The sequence below is a fragment of the Salvelinus sp. IW2-2015 genome, unplaced genomic scaffold, assembly GCF_002910315.2.
Source record: "Salvelinus sp. IW2-2015 unplaced genomic scaffold, ASM291031v2 Un_scaffold922, whole genome shotgun sequence".
Lineage (NCBI taxonomy): Eukaryota > Metazoa > Chordata > Actinopteri > Salmoniformes > Salmonidae > Salvelinus > Salvelinus sp. IW2-2015.
This window is the reverse complement of record NW_019942647.1, coordinates 124571-138919: the sequence shown is the minus strand read 5'-3', so window position 1 is coordinate 138919 and position 14349 is coordinate 124571. Positions and strand designations below refer to the sequence as shown.

Genomic DNA, 14349 nt, shown 5'->3' with positions numbered 1-14349 from the left:
ATAAAGGGCCAAAGTGSAAAACCATCAACCAAGCAAAAGGAATTCAACAGACAGRACACAACGCAGAAKATACTGTAGAAGTCAGATACATGTGAAAACTAATTCAYCAAATATCACTTRACAGAATAGGACTTTTTAACYCTGAGTTGAGTATGGCAAGTAATAGAAAACTGTAGGCAAAGGATTTTGCCTGTGTCACCCTCTAGTGTACAAATGTGCCTCAGTGAAAACAAGTGTCTGTATGGGTTGCGGTCTCCTCCTTCCTCCTGTGTTGRCAGTAAAGCCTGGGTTCTGAACATGACAACAATTAGGAAGAAAACAAACAATGTCATTTTATTTTGAGATTGAAGTCCTCRCAGTGGGTAWCAAACATTGTCATCAGCKATCAATAACAGTATTCAGCGATGATAATTCAAATGGCGTGTGATGAACATGGGCTGATGTCTCGTTAGTGTAGCAGACAGACCAGTGGGTGGTGGCCTTCATTACCATAACGAGCAATTCATCTACTCAACTGACCAGTTCTACTTAAAGCTAATTGCAAAGCATCAGTTGCAATATGGGAGATCAATACACAGTAACACAACYCGAGACAGGCTTCAGCAGCTCAAATGTATCGTTTATCTGGCTGATGATGGTGCTGTAAACAGATAGGCATYGAAGATCTGGAATAAGGAAGTTCCACCCAACCAGACTTCACATGTCCTCCCTTTCTCTGATCCCATAACATAGGAGCTGCCAGGACTGGGGTCATCATACTATAAACCTTTCAGCTTTGGGCTACAGTAATCATATAATGTCCTGGAACACRMCAATGGGAGCAGAGAGAGAGAAGGAACAGAAAGGAGTCTCTGCTGTGTGAGTGGTGACAGACAGCAGCATTGGTCTGAGTGATAACTGTTGGAGGATGGAGGGAACTGAGATCTACAGGATGACACAAGGTGYGCGATTTCTGGTCCACTTTTCCACTTGCTTGCCATCATAGGTGTTCTGGAGAGCGTCCCTGACCTGAAGGGGCATACACATTGTTGAGACCATTTGTGTGAATTTCAAAATATTTGTGTGAATTTCAGTGATGTAAACAAACTGTCTGAAGTTGACAGTTCTGCAACTTCAGAGGAGAAAGCTTCCTTTACTCACATCCTTTTCCATGGGGAAGCCACCTGTTTCCAGCTTGGAGAAGACCAGCTCCCCGTTGATCTCCAACTCAAAGCTGCCTGCAGAAACAACAGCATTACACTTCTCTTCAAAACAAATGTAGGTTTAACCTTGATGGACACATACACAAAACAAGTATGAAAACTGGTATTTTACCAAAAAGAATAGGTAAATATGACAACAATACATTTCACTGTAGCCACTGTGCTTCTGCATCTGCATTGCTTGCTCTTTGGGGGTTTAGGCTGGGTTTCTGTATAGCACTTTGTGACAACTGCTGATGTAAAAAGGGCTTTATAAAATAAATGTGATTGATTGGTTATACAGCTGACCTTTTCGTCCTACAAAGCCTGACACCTCCGCCTCAGGAAACTCCACAGCGACAGCCTGCTGAAGTTTCTTGTAGCGGGGCTCGTACCCTCATTGGCCACTGAAACAGTGATAGAAAACCAAAACTGTGATGAATAATTAAAACGGCATAAAAACATACAACATACCTGAATGTTAAAAGGTATGGCAGTTGCCATATTTCCATAGTTTGCATAATGGAAATGTTCCATGACTTCCATAGTTTCCAGCCTCTTTGTTAAACAAACGCATCCTCCCAGATATAAATGAATATAAACCTACCAGTACTCCACTCTGATCTGCACCACACCCATGGCTTTTGACCCAGATTCTTCTTCTRACTCCTTTCTTCTTGATTGTGCTTCGCTGATGTAAAGGTGTTTTGCCCYGATGACTGAGGTTGGAGGAGTAAGAAACCTCAATATGAAAATACAATAGCAGCAATCGTAACCTGCCTCCTTAGTTATAAGTCTAATAGGGTATATTGGATTACACGTTTACTGTCCCAGGTAGGGTTGGGCCAGTGATCAACTGAAACAGGCAAGTTACTACACGATAGTTAACTGTTTTTTCATGTAAAACAATAAAACATTGCAAAAACAAAAACCATTGACAATCGAGACACCAAAGGCTCATCATCCTGAGTTATTTGAAGTTTCTATCCTTTTCTATAGTAATGGATAAGTTCTAGAAAAACATTGAAATGTGTATTGAGACAATAATATAGCTGGGCAGGGTATTGGATTCCATGTCAAGACCATAACATGCAGGAACAACACCTCCACAAAATGTCATATCTGAGAGGATCTATTCCTACTCAGAGTGAGTTGGAAACATTTCAGTTAACAGAAGTACATTGCTAGCTTGATGGCAGTGGTATTTTGAGCTGAACACCAGTTAATTCAGGAAGAAAAATTCAAATTGCCCTGAACATCTATTCAATGTGGAATTACAATTTCAGTTTACTTCCTGAATCTAATTAATTAAAATTGACCGCAAACCTGCTTAACACATTCAATACAGGAAGAAAAACTCGGACACACTTTACTGTAGCCAGTCAACAGGGTTTGATCAAGGCAGGCGCAATGTATGAAACGTACCAAGATGCTTCTTGCTCCAAAGGCCTTTCTCTTCCTACTGCAGTTGTCATGGCTGGCTCTGTGTTGACATTACAGCGTGGGTGTAGCCTACAGCTGTTCCACCCATAGAATGATTACATGACAGTGGCATTCGATGTCTGAATGTGAGCATCAACAAGAGAGTAATTACCGAGACCTGAGTAACACACCTGAGGTGCTATGTTGCCATGGGGACGTACTGTATGGAGAGTTCAGACCTGTGAATGAGCCAACACTAATAATATGGTAATATGTTGTCACATAGCCCTTTGGAACAGACATGTTCTCCATTCTAATGGAGTTGAGTAGTTATTACAGAAGTGAAACAAAGAGAAGAAAAAGCATGTTAAGTAGTTTTGAGCATGACACATTAAGGCAATACTAACATATTTATACAGTTAAATAATCCATAACTTTATTTTGTGATAGAAGTTCTCCTAATGGGTATCATACTTGACAGCCTTGGGAAACAGAAAAAAATAGTATTCAGAGATGATATTCAATAAACTGTGCACATAAACAGACCAGTGAGAGATGGCTTTCAAAACAACGAAGGATTTATCGACTTGCAAGGTCAGCTCTACTAATAGTAAAGCTGATCATATATAAAAGCCACTGAGTCAATGAAAATGCATTATCTATGATTCAGTGGCAGTATACAATTGCAAATTCACAAGAGGTTTGGATACTACAGTGTTTCTCACGTATCGGCTAAAGAGAACAGTTCAAAACAGAGATATAGTTCACTGTTAAAGACACTGCCTGGAATGCTCCAGGCAGATTAGCTATAAGATGGACAAAACTGAAGAAAAAAAACCTGATTACATCCAAGTTCCGACATTGAGATACACTAGTTTTAAAGAGAAATAAAAGTTGTGACAGAACTGAACACAAAAAAAACGTTAAAAATCTAAGCTTCAACCTTGTTTAAAGTGTCTCCACTTTAGAACACATCTTATTAAATAAATTGACAAACATTGCATTGACAGGTTCAAGCAGCACATTCATCATCATAGTAGGGTACAGGATACAAGTTGGGAAACAGGGCTTATGATGCTTAGAGCTAGGTGATAGAATTATTTTCAGAGGGCAGAAAATAATTGAGCTCCTTCCCATCTTGCTTTTGGTACTCAATAACATTTATCTTTTACGTTCATCAAAACTTTATTTATGTCTGGCCAATGATGGTGCTGTATTATTTGAGAGGAATTAGAACAATCAGGCAGTAACTGTCTGCCAGGCAATGAGGCTTCTGGAATATAATAGGGTGCTCCCCCCAACCCGTCTGCCCCTCGATCTTACGGTCTCCTCCATTTCTCTGATCCCATAACATAGGAGCTGCCAGGACTGGGGTCATCATACTATAAACCTTTCAGCTTTGGTCTACAGTAATCATATAAGTCCTGGAACACCTCAATGGGAGCAGAGAGAGAGGGGAGAGAGAAGGCACAACAAAACCTTACGACAGGTTGTACTCTAAATCAAAGACAGTGGTCTTAGTCCAACTCTGCTAGTGTAGTTTCAACAGAGAGTTGTGTGTCACCCTCATGCCCGGGTAGTGCAAAGGCTGAGTGAATAATGACAGTGGCAGTGATGYATGCGCARTGTCCTGTCTTCAGCATGSTGCTGTCAGGAGAGGGCAGGGTTGGAGAATAGAGGGAGAGGAGATCTACAGGATGACACAAGGCGGGCGGCTCTTGGTGATCTTCTCCACTGGCTTGCCATCATGGGCTTTCTGTATAGCGTCCATGATCTGCAGGGGGACAAGACATCTTGTGTCATTGTGGGTAGTCATTGGCAGTTGACACACACAGTGTGTCAGACATTAAAATGACAGCCTTGTAAGAAGTTAACAACTTACGTCGTCTTCATATGGGAAGCCGCTTGTTTCGAGCTTGGAGAAAACTACTTGCCCGTTGATCTCAATCTCAAAACTGCCTGCAGAAACAAAAGCATCAAATCAAGGAAAACAATGTAGTCTGGGAATATAGTAGAGACATACACTCACCAGCCAGTTTATTAGGTACACCACCCAGAAAATGGTTCACTCCTACAGACAGTGAGTCATGTGGCCGTGGCTAGCTGTATAAAGCAGGCAGACCGGCAGAGGCATTCAATTGCTGTGTGATTGGATGTTAGAAGAATGGGCAAAACGAGTGACCTAAGTGACTTTGAGTGCGGTATGATTGTTGGTGCCAACAGTGGTGTGTAGAATAGCATTTTAGAACGCACATCTCATCTCATCCTTGTCACGGATGGGCTGTTGCAGCAGACATCCACACCGGGTTCCACTCCTATCAGCTAAACACAAGAAGAAGCGGCTCCAGTGGGCACGCGATCACCAACACTGGACAATTGAGAAGTGGAAAAACGTCACCTGGTCCGACGAATCCCGGTTCCTGTTGCTTTATGCTGATGGCAGTCAGGATTTGGCGTAAGCAGCATGAGTCCATGGACCCATCCTGTCTGGTGTCAATGGTACAGGCTGATGGCGGTGGTGTACCACGATCCCATCTGCAGCAACTGCATTATGCCATTGCATCAGTGTAGACCAACATCCTTTTGGAATGTGTCTGACTTGAAGAATCCATTCCCCCAAATATTTCAGGGCGTTCTGGAGGCAAAGGGGGGTCCGTGTGGCAGTGCCACTGTCATTACTCACTCAGCCTTTGCACTAACCCGGCATGAGGGTGACACACACCTCTAATAAACTGTCCAGTGAGTATAGAAGAACATGTAACGATGTCAAAATGCTTCACATTATTAGTGTACTTACCAACACTGTACATACCTGTATTGTCTGTAGTAGGCTATGTGGAAAGGACCAACTTACCTTGCCTTCCTACGAAGCCCGACACTTCCGCTTCAGTGAATTCCGCGGTGACAACCCGCGCGAGCTCCTGATAGCGGGGCTCGTACCCTCATCCACCGCTAAAGACAACGACAAAACAAAAACATGGCTTAGTGATGAATAATTATCCCTAAAGTAGTTGGGGGAAAATGTTCAAGCAATGTCTAAGGTAAACATTCATCAACTAACGTTAGCTAGCATAAAACATAGCCCGTTTCATAATAGAAGAGTAGGTACACTGCGCTATGAAAGTGGCTGGTTCGAGCTGCTAGCTACTGTAGCTACAGTAGTTAGCTAAAACGCATGGGAGTTGCTTAAAAAAAGGCAAAAAATCCAATAAATGGAAAATAAACATACCAGTATTCGACTTTGACTTGCACACCCATGGCTGTTGAAGAAACTAGCTAGCTTGCTAGTTCCTTCTTCTCGATAAGCTGATTCAGGTTTGACCTAAAGACACGATTGTGTAACACAGATGCTAAAAAGGCTAACCTGCTAGCTAAAGCGTATGAGCAGAGAAATGCTTTTGGTTGGCGTAACCAGAGGTGGGAGGAGCGAGAAAAAGCAGGAAGAAAATACTAGCAGGGACCTGTTCCAATAGTTTTGAAATGCATCCATCCTTTCCCTTTCTTCTTCCCTTCTTTGAGATGATTGATAATATGTTTGAATGGCAAATACTATAGACATATAGGTGAGGTTTGGTTCGTTATTGGTGACACTGCAATCCAACTTTGAAGCAAAAAACATTTGCAGTAGCAGTATTTTAAAACAATGGACAATTGTCTGTCCATTGCATAGTTTGCCATTTTTTTTCTAGGAATGCTGTCAAAATTAATGTTTGGTATGCAAGATTGCAGTTTTTACCTATCGGAATCAGACTGCACCAATTCATTAAGACATGCTTAACAACATGATGTATATACTACCTCTCAGTCATGGGCAGGTCAACATAAGATAATAACTGTACAGATGTACTGCAATGACAAAGGTGGGCTGGGCAGATGACAAACTCAGACGGATGAGTCATGTCATAAAGTTGGGTATTTGTCTTCCTTATCTTTTACTTTGCAAGGCATGCTGACTCAGAGGAGTGGCTTGTTGATGTCTCTTTAACTGCAATAAATGGCTGGCTCCTTACTTATGCTGCATTCATAACCAAGTGGGAAAGTAGTATTTACCACATATACGACTGGTAAAAATTGAATGGCCCTCCAACTGGTAATTACTATTGGGAAGCTCGTCTGTCATCCCTGAGCTCCAACTTCTCCCACATGCTGAACTCCGACATCACCTACTAAGGAAAGTACCTTGATACCAGCATTTCGGAAGTAATTTTTTTAATTTAACCTTTATTTTATCAGTGAGTCATACTGAGACCAAGGTTTATTTTACAGATTAGCCCTGAATTACATAAATTACAGAAAATACACACATCCAAATATAAATGCAAAATGCAAGCAGAAAGAAAAACACAGTCATAAAAAACAAACACATTCATCAGTAAGGTCCTCAATCAGATTTCTGAATTGGCCTAGAGGCCAATTGTTCCACAATTAAGGTGCAAGAAAACTCAGTAGAGACCAAAGGAATTTCCAGAGATAGCCATCCCTGAAACTGGGTGTGGTATCTCGTATGTCTAAAGTTTAGTAATGATGTTAAGTACAGTGGGTCTTTTTGTAAAAGAGCTTTATAAATTAAAACATAGCAATATATCAACCTACGTGACATCAAAGAGGGKCAACCAACATTCTAGTAGAGAATGCAGTGATAAGTACTAAAATTGTTGCCCGTAATAAATCGCAGTGCGCTATTATAAACTGCAACTAACAGCTTTAATGAAGTGGCAGCTGCATTTATATAGATGATGTCGCCATAGTCTAGGACCGATAGGAATGTCTACTGAATAATCTGCTTTCTACTAAACCCATTTTTATTCTCAGTTAATTCTCATGCATTCAATTCATATTTACAACTTCACAACTCGTCCCATTTGATTATAAACACAACATTATTACTGCTTATTACTGCCCACCTTCAGACTCATAAAGACATCACAAGTTATCAAGGCAAGTGTCCACGCCCTTCAGAGTAAAAGCTACACCCCAGTCTTTCACACCCCAGTCTTTCAGGAACTTGTTGTAAGCCAGAAGTAAAAGGACTGTTGTTAGCCAGAAGTAAAAGGACTGTTATTGGGCATTGACATGATGACTAAAATGAGTTGGATTGTAACAATTTTGGGGAGAAACTAAGCACAGATAAAGCTTAAGATCAAGAGAAATGGCAACCAGAGATTCATCAACATGTGGTAAGTTTTTTCATCTCAATTGTCTTACATATCAACTTGAGAAAAAGGTTGTACGGTATATAAAGGACAATTTACACATGGCTTGTGAGGTTTTTTAAAAACTTTAGCATCAATCAGTGTAAAAGTATTACTCTAACCCTAACATGGCCAGTTTAATGTAAGTTAAAGATGATTAACTGCCCTTTCTATCATGTGTGGTGTAGCTTATATTTCTAGGCAACATTAACATTACTTATAGCAACTATTCATGTTTTTATGATATCCCATGTACTGTATGTATACTGTGGTTGGTAGCAGGTACATACTGTGTGTAGCAGGTACATACTTGTGTAGCAGTACATACTGTGGTGCAGCAGGTACATAATACTGTGTGCGATAAAGCAACATGTGACAGACATCTGATCAATGTAATACACCACGTTATCAGTAGTTTCATAGTGGCGTAATACACACATGCATGCTATCTGTGTCTGTTTGTGTATGTACTGTACTTGTGACTGTATGTGTGTGTGTTTATTATATACTTGTGACTGTACATGTTTGTGTTTGTGTGTGTACTTGTGACTATGTGTGTGTTTGTTTATGTACTTGTGTGTTTGTGTGTGTACCTGTGACTGTACGTGTGTGTTTGTGTATGTACTTGTGACTGTGTTTTTTTTACAATTTATTCGTTAATCATTGTGGGAATGACAGTCCCTTTAAAATGGAAGCCTAATGTCAAGCAGTATAACACAAAATGTGCACTAGCATGAACAGTAACTCGGTCTCTCATGTCTCTTGTTTGTGTCTCTCTCAGACCTCAAAGTTGTCCTTCTTGGCGGCAGAAACTCTGGGAAGAGCGAAGTGGGCAATGTGCTGCTGGACAGGGAGGAGTTTGTCATCAAYGAGCGGACCACGTGCTCTAGGAGGGTGGGAGAGGTGGCAGGTGGGTGGGTTACTGTGGTGGACACACCTGGCTGGTGGTGTGACTTCAAGGTGCAGGACACGCCTCAGCTGGTGAAAAGGGAGATAGTGCGCAGTGTCTCTCTGTGCACCCCGGGACCCCATATTTTCCTTATCGTCATTAAGGCACACTCAGTGTTCTGTGAGAAGCGTCGCAGGGCTGTAGAGGAGCACCTGGCCCTCCTCAGTGAGAGAGTGTGGAGTCACTGTATGGTCGTCTTCACCTGCAGAGACTGGCCTGGACACATGCACATGMWGCAGCAAGTCAAGAGAGGAGGCACGGCCCTCCTGTGGCTGGTGGAGAAATGCAGTCATAGGTATCACTGCCTCAACTTGAAGAGTGGACCAGGTGGAAATCAGATCACAGAGCTGTTCAYGAAGATGCAGAGACTGGTGARAGAAAATAGTGACAGCTATTTTAAAATYGAGGGACTGRTTTTACAAGAGGTGGAGGAAAAGAAGAGGATAGTGGAYCAAAGGGCTCAGCAGAGATTGATGAAGATGCAGAAACAGAGATCTCTGCTCAATGGTGAGTTATCACTGAGATGGTTCTTAGGACACAATGCTTTGCCATATTGCCAACAGTAGATTTTAGAATGTTTCTGTTCTATCAGGGCTCTACAGTGTGACCATTTTACTCACATATGTGCCAAAATATTTTGCTGTGAGACCTGTAATWCAAAAATGAAGGATTCTAGCTTTATTACCTCAAAATGTGGACAACTACAAATAKCTAGGTGTCTGGCTAGACTGTAAACTCTCCTTCCAGATTCATATTATACATCTCCAATCCAAAATTGATCTAGAATCGGCTTCCTATTTCGCAACCAAGCCTCCTTCACTCATGCTGCCAAACATACCCTCGTAAAATTGACTATCCTACCGATCCTCGACTTTGGCGATGTAATTTACAAAATAGCCTCCAACACTCTACTCAGCAAACTGGATGCAGTCTATCGCAGTGCTATCCGTTTTGTCACCAAAGCCCCATATACCACCCACCACTGCAACCTGTATGCTCTCGTCGGCTGGCCCTCGCTACATATTCGTCGCCAGACCCACTGGCTCCAGGTCATCTATAAGTCTTTGCTAGGTAAAGCTCCGCCTTATCTCAACTCACTGGTCACCATAACAACACCCACCCGTAGCACACGCTCCAGCAGGTATATCTCACTGGTCACCCCCGAAGCCAACACCTCCTTTGGCTGCCTTCCCTTCCAGTTCTCTGCTGCCAATGACTGGAACGAATTGCAGAAATCGCTGAAGTTGGAGACTTATATCTCCCTCACTAACTTTAAGCATCAGCAATCTGCGCAGCTTACCGATCGGTGCAGGTGTACACAGCCCATCTGTAAATAGCCCATCCAACTACCTACCTCATCCCCATATTGTTTTTATTTACTTTTTTGCTCTTTTGCACACCAGTATTTCTACTTGCACATCATCATCTGCACATCTATCACTCCCTTGTTAATTTTCTAAATTGTAATTACTTCGCTACTATGGCCTATTTATTGCCTTACCTCCTTACGCCATTTGCACACACTGTATATAGACTTTTTCTATTGTGTTATCGACTGTACTTTTGTTTATTCCACGTGTAATTCTGTGTTGTTGTTTGTGTCACACTGCTTTGCTTTATCTTGGCCAGGTCGCAGTTGTAAATYAGAGCTTGTTCTCAACTGGCCTACCTGGTTAAATAAAGGTGAAATAAAAAATGTACAAATATTTCTCATTGTGCTCCTACATTTTCCAACTTAGGCGCACATGTGCTCCTTGTAAAAAATGACAGCGTAAAGCACTATCTATTATGATGTTGCATTGTTTCCTTCTTTTCTACCAGGGGAGTCATGTCATCTCTCCGAAATCAGAGTCGTGCTGCTTGGAGCTCGGGGCTCAGGGAAGAGTTCAGCAGGAAACACCATCCTGGGTCAAGGAGGAAGCTTTGAGGTCAGAAGGAGAACAGRGCAATGCATGGTGGGAGCAGGGGATGTTGCTGGGAGACAAGTCACTGTGGTGGACACTCCAGGCTGGTGGATGAATTACTTCTCTCAGGATAGTCCTGTTTTTGACAGACAGGAGATAGTGTGTAGTGTATCTCTTTGCTCCCCTGGTCCACATGCCCTCCTGCTGATGGTGCGTGTGYACCGGTCCTTCACAGAGACCTACAGGAGAGCTGTGCAGGAGCACCTAGAGCTCATCACAGACACAGTCTGGGCTCACATCATCGTCCTGTTCAACTTTGGGGATTGGCTGGGAGACACAACCATCGAGCAGCACATTGAGAGTGAGGGAGAGGCCCTCCAGTGGCTTGTGGAGAAGTGTGGCAACAGGTATCATGTCCTCAACAATAGAAGCAACTCAGGATTTCAGGTTARGGAACTGATGAGAAAGATTGAGGAACTGATGTCATGCAACAGCAGTTGTTACTGTAAGATTGAGGGTGGCATTCTGCAGGAGTTGGAGGAGAAGAGGAGGGAAGAACAGAAAAGAGCAGGYGAGAGACTGACGAGGAGGCAGAAACAAAGAGAGACTGCCKGATCTCTATTAGGTGAGTTKAATCAATCTCTCTCAAAATGCACTTTAGGTGTCTGATTCTATTCATATTGGTGTGAAATATTTWGGATGAACATTTTCCATTCGTTCATAGAGCTTTAAATCTGACAATGTGAATGAAACACTTTGTATTCATACATTTTATGTCCACAGCAGACGTGTTATACATGACAGTATTCTTATTTGTTTGTGACAGGGGAGCTCTACTGTCCCTCAGAGCTGAGAATAATGCTGCTGAGTGGRCGCAACACAGGCAGGAGCTCTGCTGGAAACACCATCCTGGGCAGAGAGCACTTTAAAGTAGGGTGCCATGCCACTGACTGTGTGGAAGGACAAGGAAAGGTCAGGGGTAAGACTGTGACAGTTTTGGACCCACCAGGCTGGCTGTCAGTGGGTCCTGGCTCCCTGATGTCTCCCTCAGCCTCTGGGGTAACTGTGGTCCTGGTGGTGGTGAATGTYAGCTCCTCCTTCAGCCACACTGTCTGGAGAACAGCAGTAAAACACCTGGAGGCGCTCGGAGAGAAAGTATGGAATAGAACCATGGTCCMATTCACCTTTGGYGACTGGCTGGGGGACACGACCATCGAGCAGCGCATTGAGAGTGAGGGAGAGSCCCTCCAGAGGCTTGTCGAGAAGTGTGGCAACAGGTATCACGTGTTGGACAATAAGAGCCAGGGGACTGGTGCACAGGTCACTGAGCTGCTACAGAAGATAGAGGAGATGCTGGTGGAGGAGAGGTTGGAGGTTCTACAGAGAAGAGAACAGGTTGGGAAGAGTCTCACAGTGATTCAGGAGCCAGAGATGGATGGAGTGATGGGAGAGGGCATAGAGGTCCTTGTAGKAAACCACACAGACYCTCCCTTTCATGATGGTAAGCAAGACTGATGCACATTAGATAGAACTTACAGTGCATAATTTCATGATGTATTTATTCTGACAGAGCTCTCTCTTGTGTTGCAGTGTGTGAGGTGGCTAGTTCAGAGGACCTTCTAACCCCAGATGACTCAGGAGCCCCAGACTTTGGTGGACAGGAGTTGGCACTACCAGAYGCCAGCGGAGGATGGTGGACTYAAGCAAATCACTCCATCCTGGATGTGGAGGGGTTTCTGTCCTGCATGGCCAGTGTGCTTCAGGGGAATCAGGAGGGGCTGATGTGGAACATGGGGGGCAGACAGARGCTAGTGGTGAACCTCCCAGACTGTCTCCACACTGGARCTACTCAGAGCCATCATCTGAGATGGAATGGACAGAATGGTAGAAAACCYGTCACCCTGTTCTCTCCAGGACACCAAGCTCTCCTCCTGGTCGAGCAACCCAAAGAACCAGAAAGAATGCTGGTGAAGAAACAGGAAGACATTGTSGATACACAGTCCCTTGGACACCCSAGGCTGAGGGACAGGACCCTCAAGGAGATTGCCAGAACAGGAGGCRTGCAGGCCTTGATTGACCAATGGGGGAACAGTAATTTGGAGGAGCTTGAATCCTTCATTGACTCCTATTTTGAAATGGTGTGGAAGAAAACCATGGGGTCTTTCATAGTAGAGGAGGAGGACTGTCTCACCAGCAACAGCCCAGAGCTGAATGATGTTGGGGAGGATCTTGTAAATAATGGTGGCCAGGAGGTGCTGTCATCCATTGACAAGAAGCTGTCTAAGCTGGACATCCTGGAAGGCTTGCAGAGACTTGCTGGACCTCAGACAGAGTCTGGATCACAGCTGTGACATCATACAGGAACTCAGGGACAAAAGTAAAGCAACACAAAAGCCTGCTGTTCCCTCTGATGCAGGGGAGGCAGAAGTGGAGGAAAGTTGCTAGAGGAGAGATGTTCAACAATAACATAAATGATAAGTTATAGATTGGTTTGTTTTATCTAAATATGCCCTAACATCATTGTTCAGGTAACAACTAATTAACAGTATTGATTTATTGATGGAGTTAATGCTAATGGTGAGGCAGTATATTAACTTCATGATGTCATGTGTTTCCACAAGGGGGAGCCCTCTGACAAGCAATTGTGGGGGGTTGGTCTCCTGCATAGGTTACTGRATCTATTCACTACATGAAATATTTCACTCCATTTTTATGCAAGATACCAGTCATTTTAAATCAGTTATTGTTGATCATTTCCTAGATGATAATTTTATTTATCTTATGAGGCTTGTATAAAGACAGACATATCAGGGTCCAGATGACAGCACGTGTCATGCCATAAAAGTAACATATTACATCATGAAACATATCATACCATCCAAGGGGCGACTCRTTTTTTGTYTTTGCTCATGGYATGACTTGTTCGAGTCAATGTAAAAAMAATTGACAGCAACAAAGACTGAGAGCCGTGACCCTCTTAGGTGGTGGGTAAGCTGAGGATGAAAAACTGTCTGACTGTGCTGTGGTGTGGTGACTGTCTGCAGGTGCTGTGGTGTGGTGACTGTCTGACTGTGCTGTGGTGTGGTGACTGTCTGCAGGTGCTGTGGTGTGGTGACTGTCTGCAGGTGCTGTGGTGTGGTGACTGTCTGCAGGTGCTGTGGTGTGGTGACTGTCTGCAGGTGCTGCAGCCCCAGCCTCAGCCCACTGGCTGATGACTCATCTCTCTACAGCAGAAGCAGAACATGTACAGTAGAACTGGGCTGATTCACAACTGGAAGGGAAATACTGTAGGTCTTCACATTGGGTAGCTACTGTTCATAAATAAGGGCATGGAGTTTTTCCTCTTCAGGTCACATGGTTAGGAAACACTTCAGGTGCTATTCACAATTGCTCTCCATCTTGCAACATGCTCAGGTGTGTGAGAGGGAGAGAGAAAGAGAGAGAAAGAGAGTGAGAGAGAAAGGGGGAGGAATAGGGAGAGAGAGAGACTGCACAAGAGAGAGTGAGGGGAGAGAGAGGGGGAGAGCAAGAGAGTGAGAGAGTGATATGCAGAAACAGAGCATGTCCTAAATTACCTTCAATCTCAAGAGAAGATAGAAGAGAGAGAAGAGTGAAGAAAGTGGAGGAATAGCGGAGAGAGAAGACTGCACAAGGAGAGAGTGCGGGAGAGAGAGGGGAGAGAGAGAGTTGAGCGAGTGGAT

The 14349-nt window shown here is 43.5% G+C and overlaps 2 protein-coding genes and 1 pseudogene across 2 annotated transcripts; 1 reads left to right on the top strand and 2 right to left on the bottom strand.

Annotated features, from left to right (window-relative positions):
- Positions 1–307: 307 nt before the first annotated feature.
- LOC112069152 (migration and invasion enhancer 1-like) lies at positions 308–2908 on the bottom strand (annotated as a pseudogene).
- A 105-nt stretch (positions 2909–3013) lies between these two features.
- Positions 3014–5991, bottom strand: LOC112069153 (migration and invasion enhancer 1-like). Its single transcript, XM_024136441.2, has 4 exons — positions 5833–5991; positions 5458–5555; positions 4486–4562; positions 3014–4377 (listed from the first exon to the last, which is right to left on the bottom strand). The coding sequence occupies exons 1-4, from the start codon at positions 5859–5861 to the stop codon at positions 4294–4296; spliced, it is 288 nt and encodes a 95-aa protein (XP_023992209.1). The 5' UTR covers positions 5862–5991; the 3' UTR covers positions 3014–4293.
- Positions 5992–7124: 1133 nt separating this feature from the next.
- On the top strand, positions 7125–14211 carry LOC112069151 (uncharacterized). The gene is made up of 5 exons (XM_024136440.2): positions 7125–7780; positions 8577–9251; positions 10566–11273; positions 11475–12149; positions 12239–14211. The coding sequence occupies exons 1-5, from the start codon at positions 7753–7755 to the stop codon at positions 12997–12999; spliced, it is 2847 nt and encodes a 948-aa protein (XP_023992208.1). The 5' UTR covers positions 7125–7752; the 3' UTR covers positions 13000–14211.
- The last annotated feature ends 138 nt before the right edge of the window (positions 14212–14349 follow it).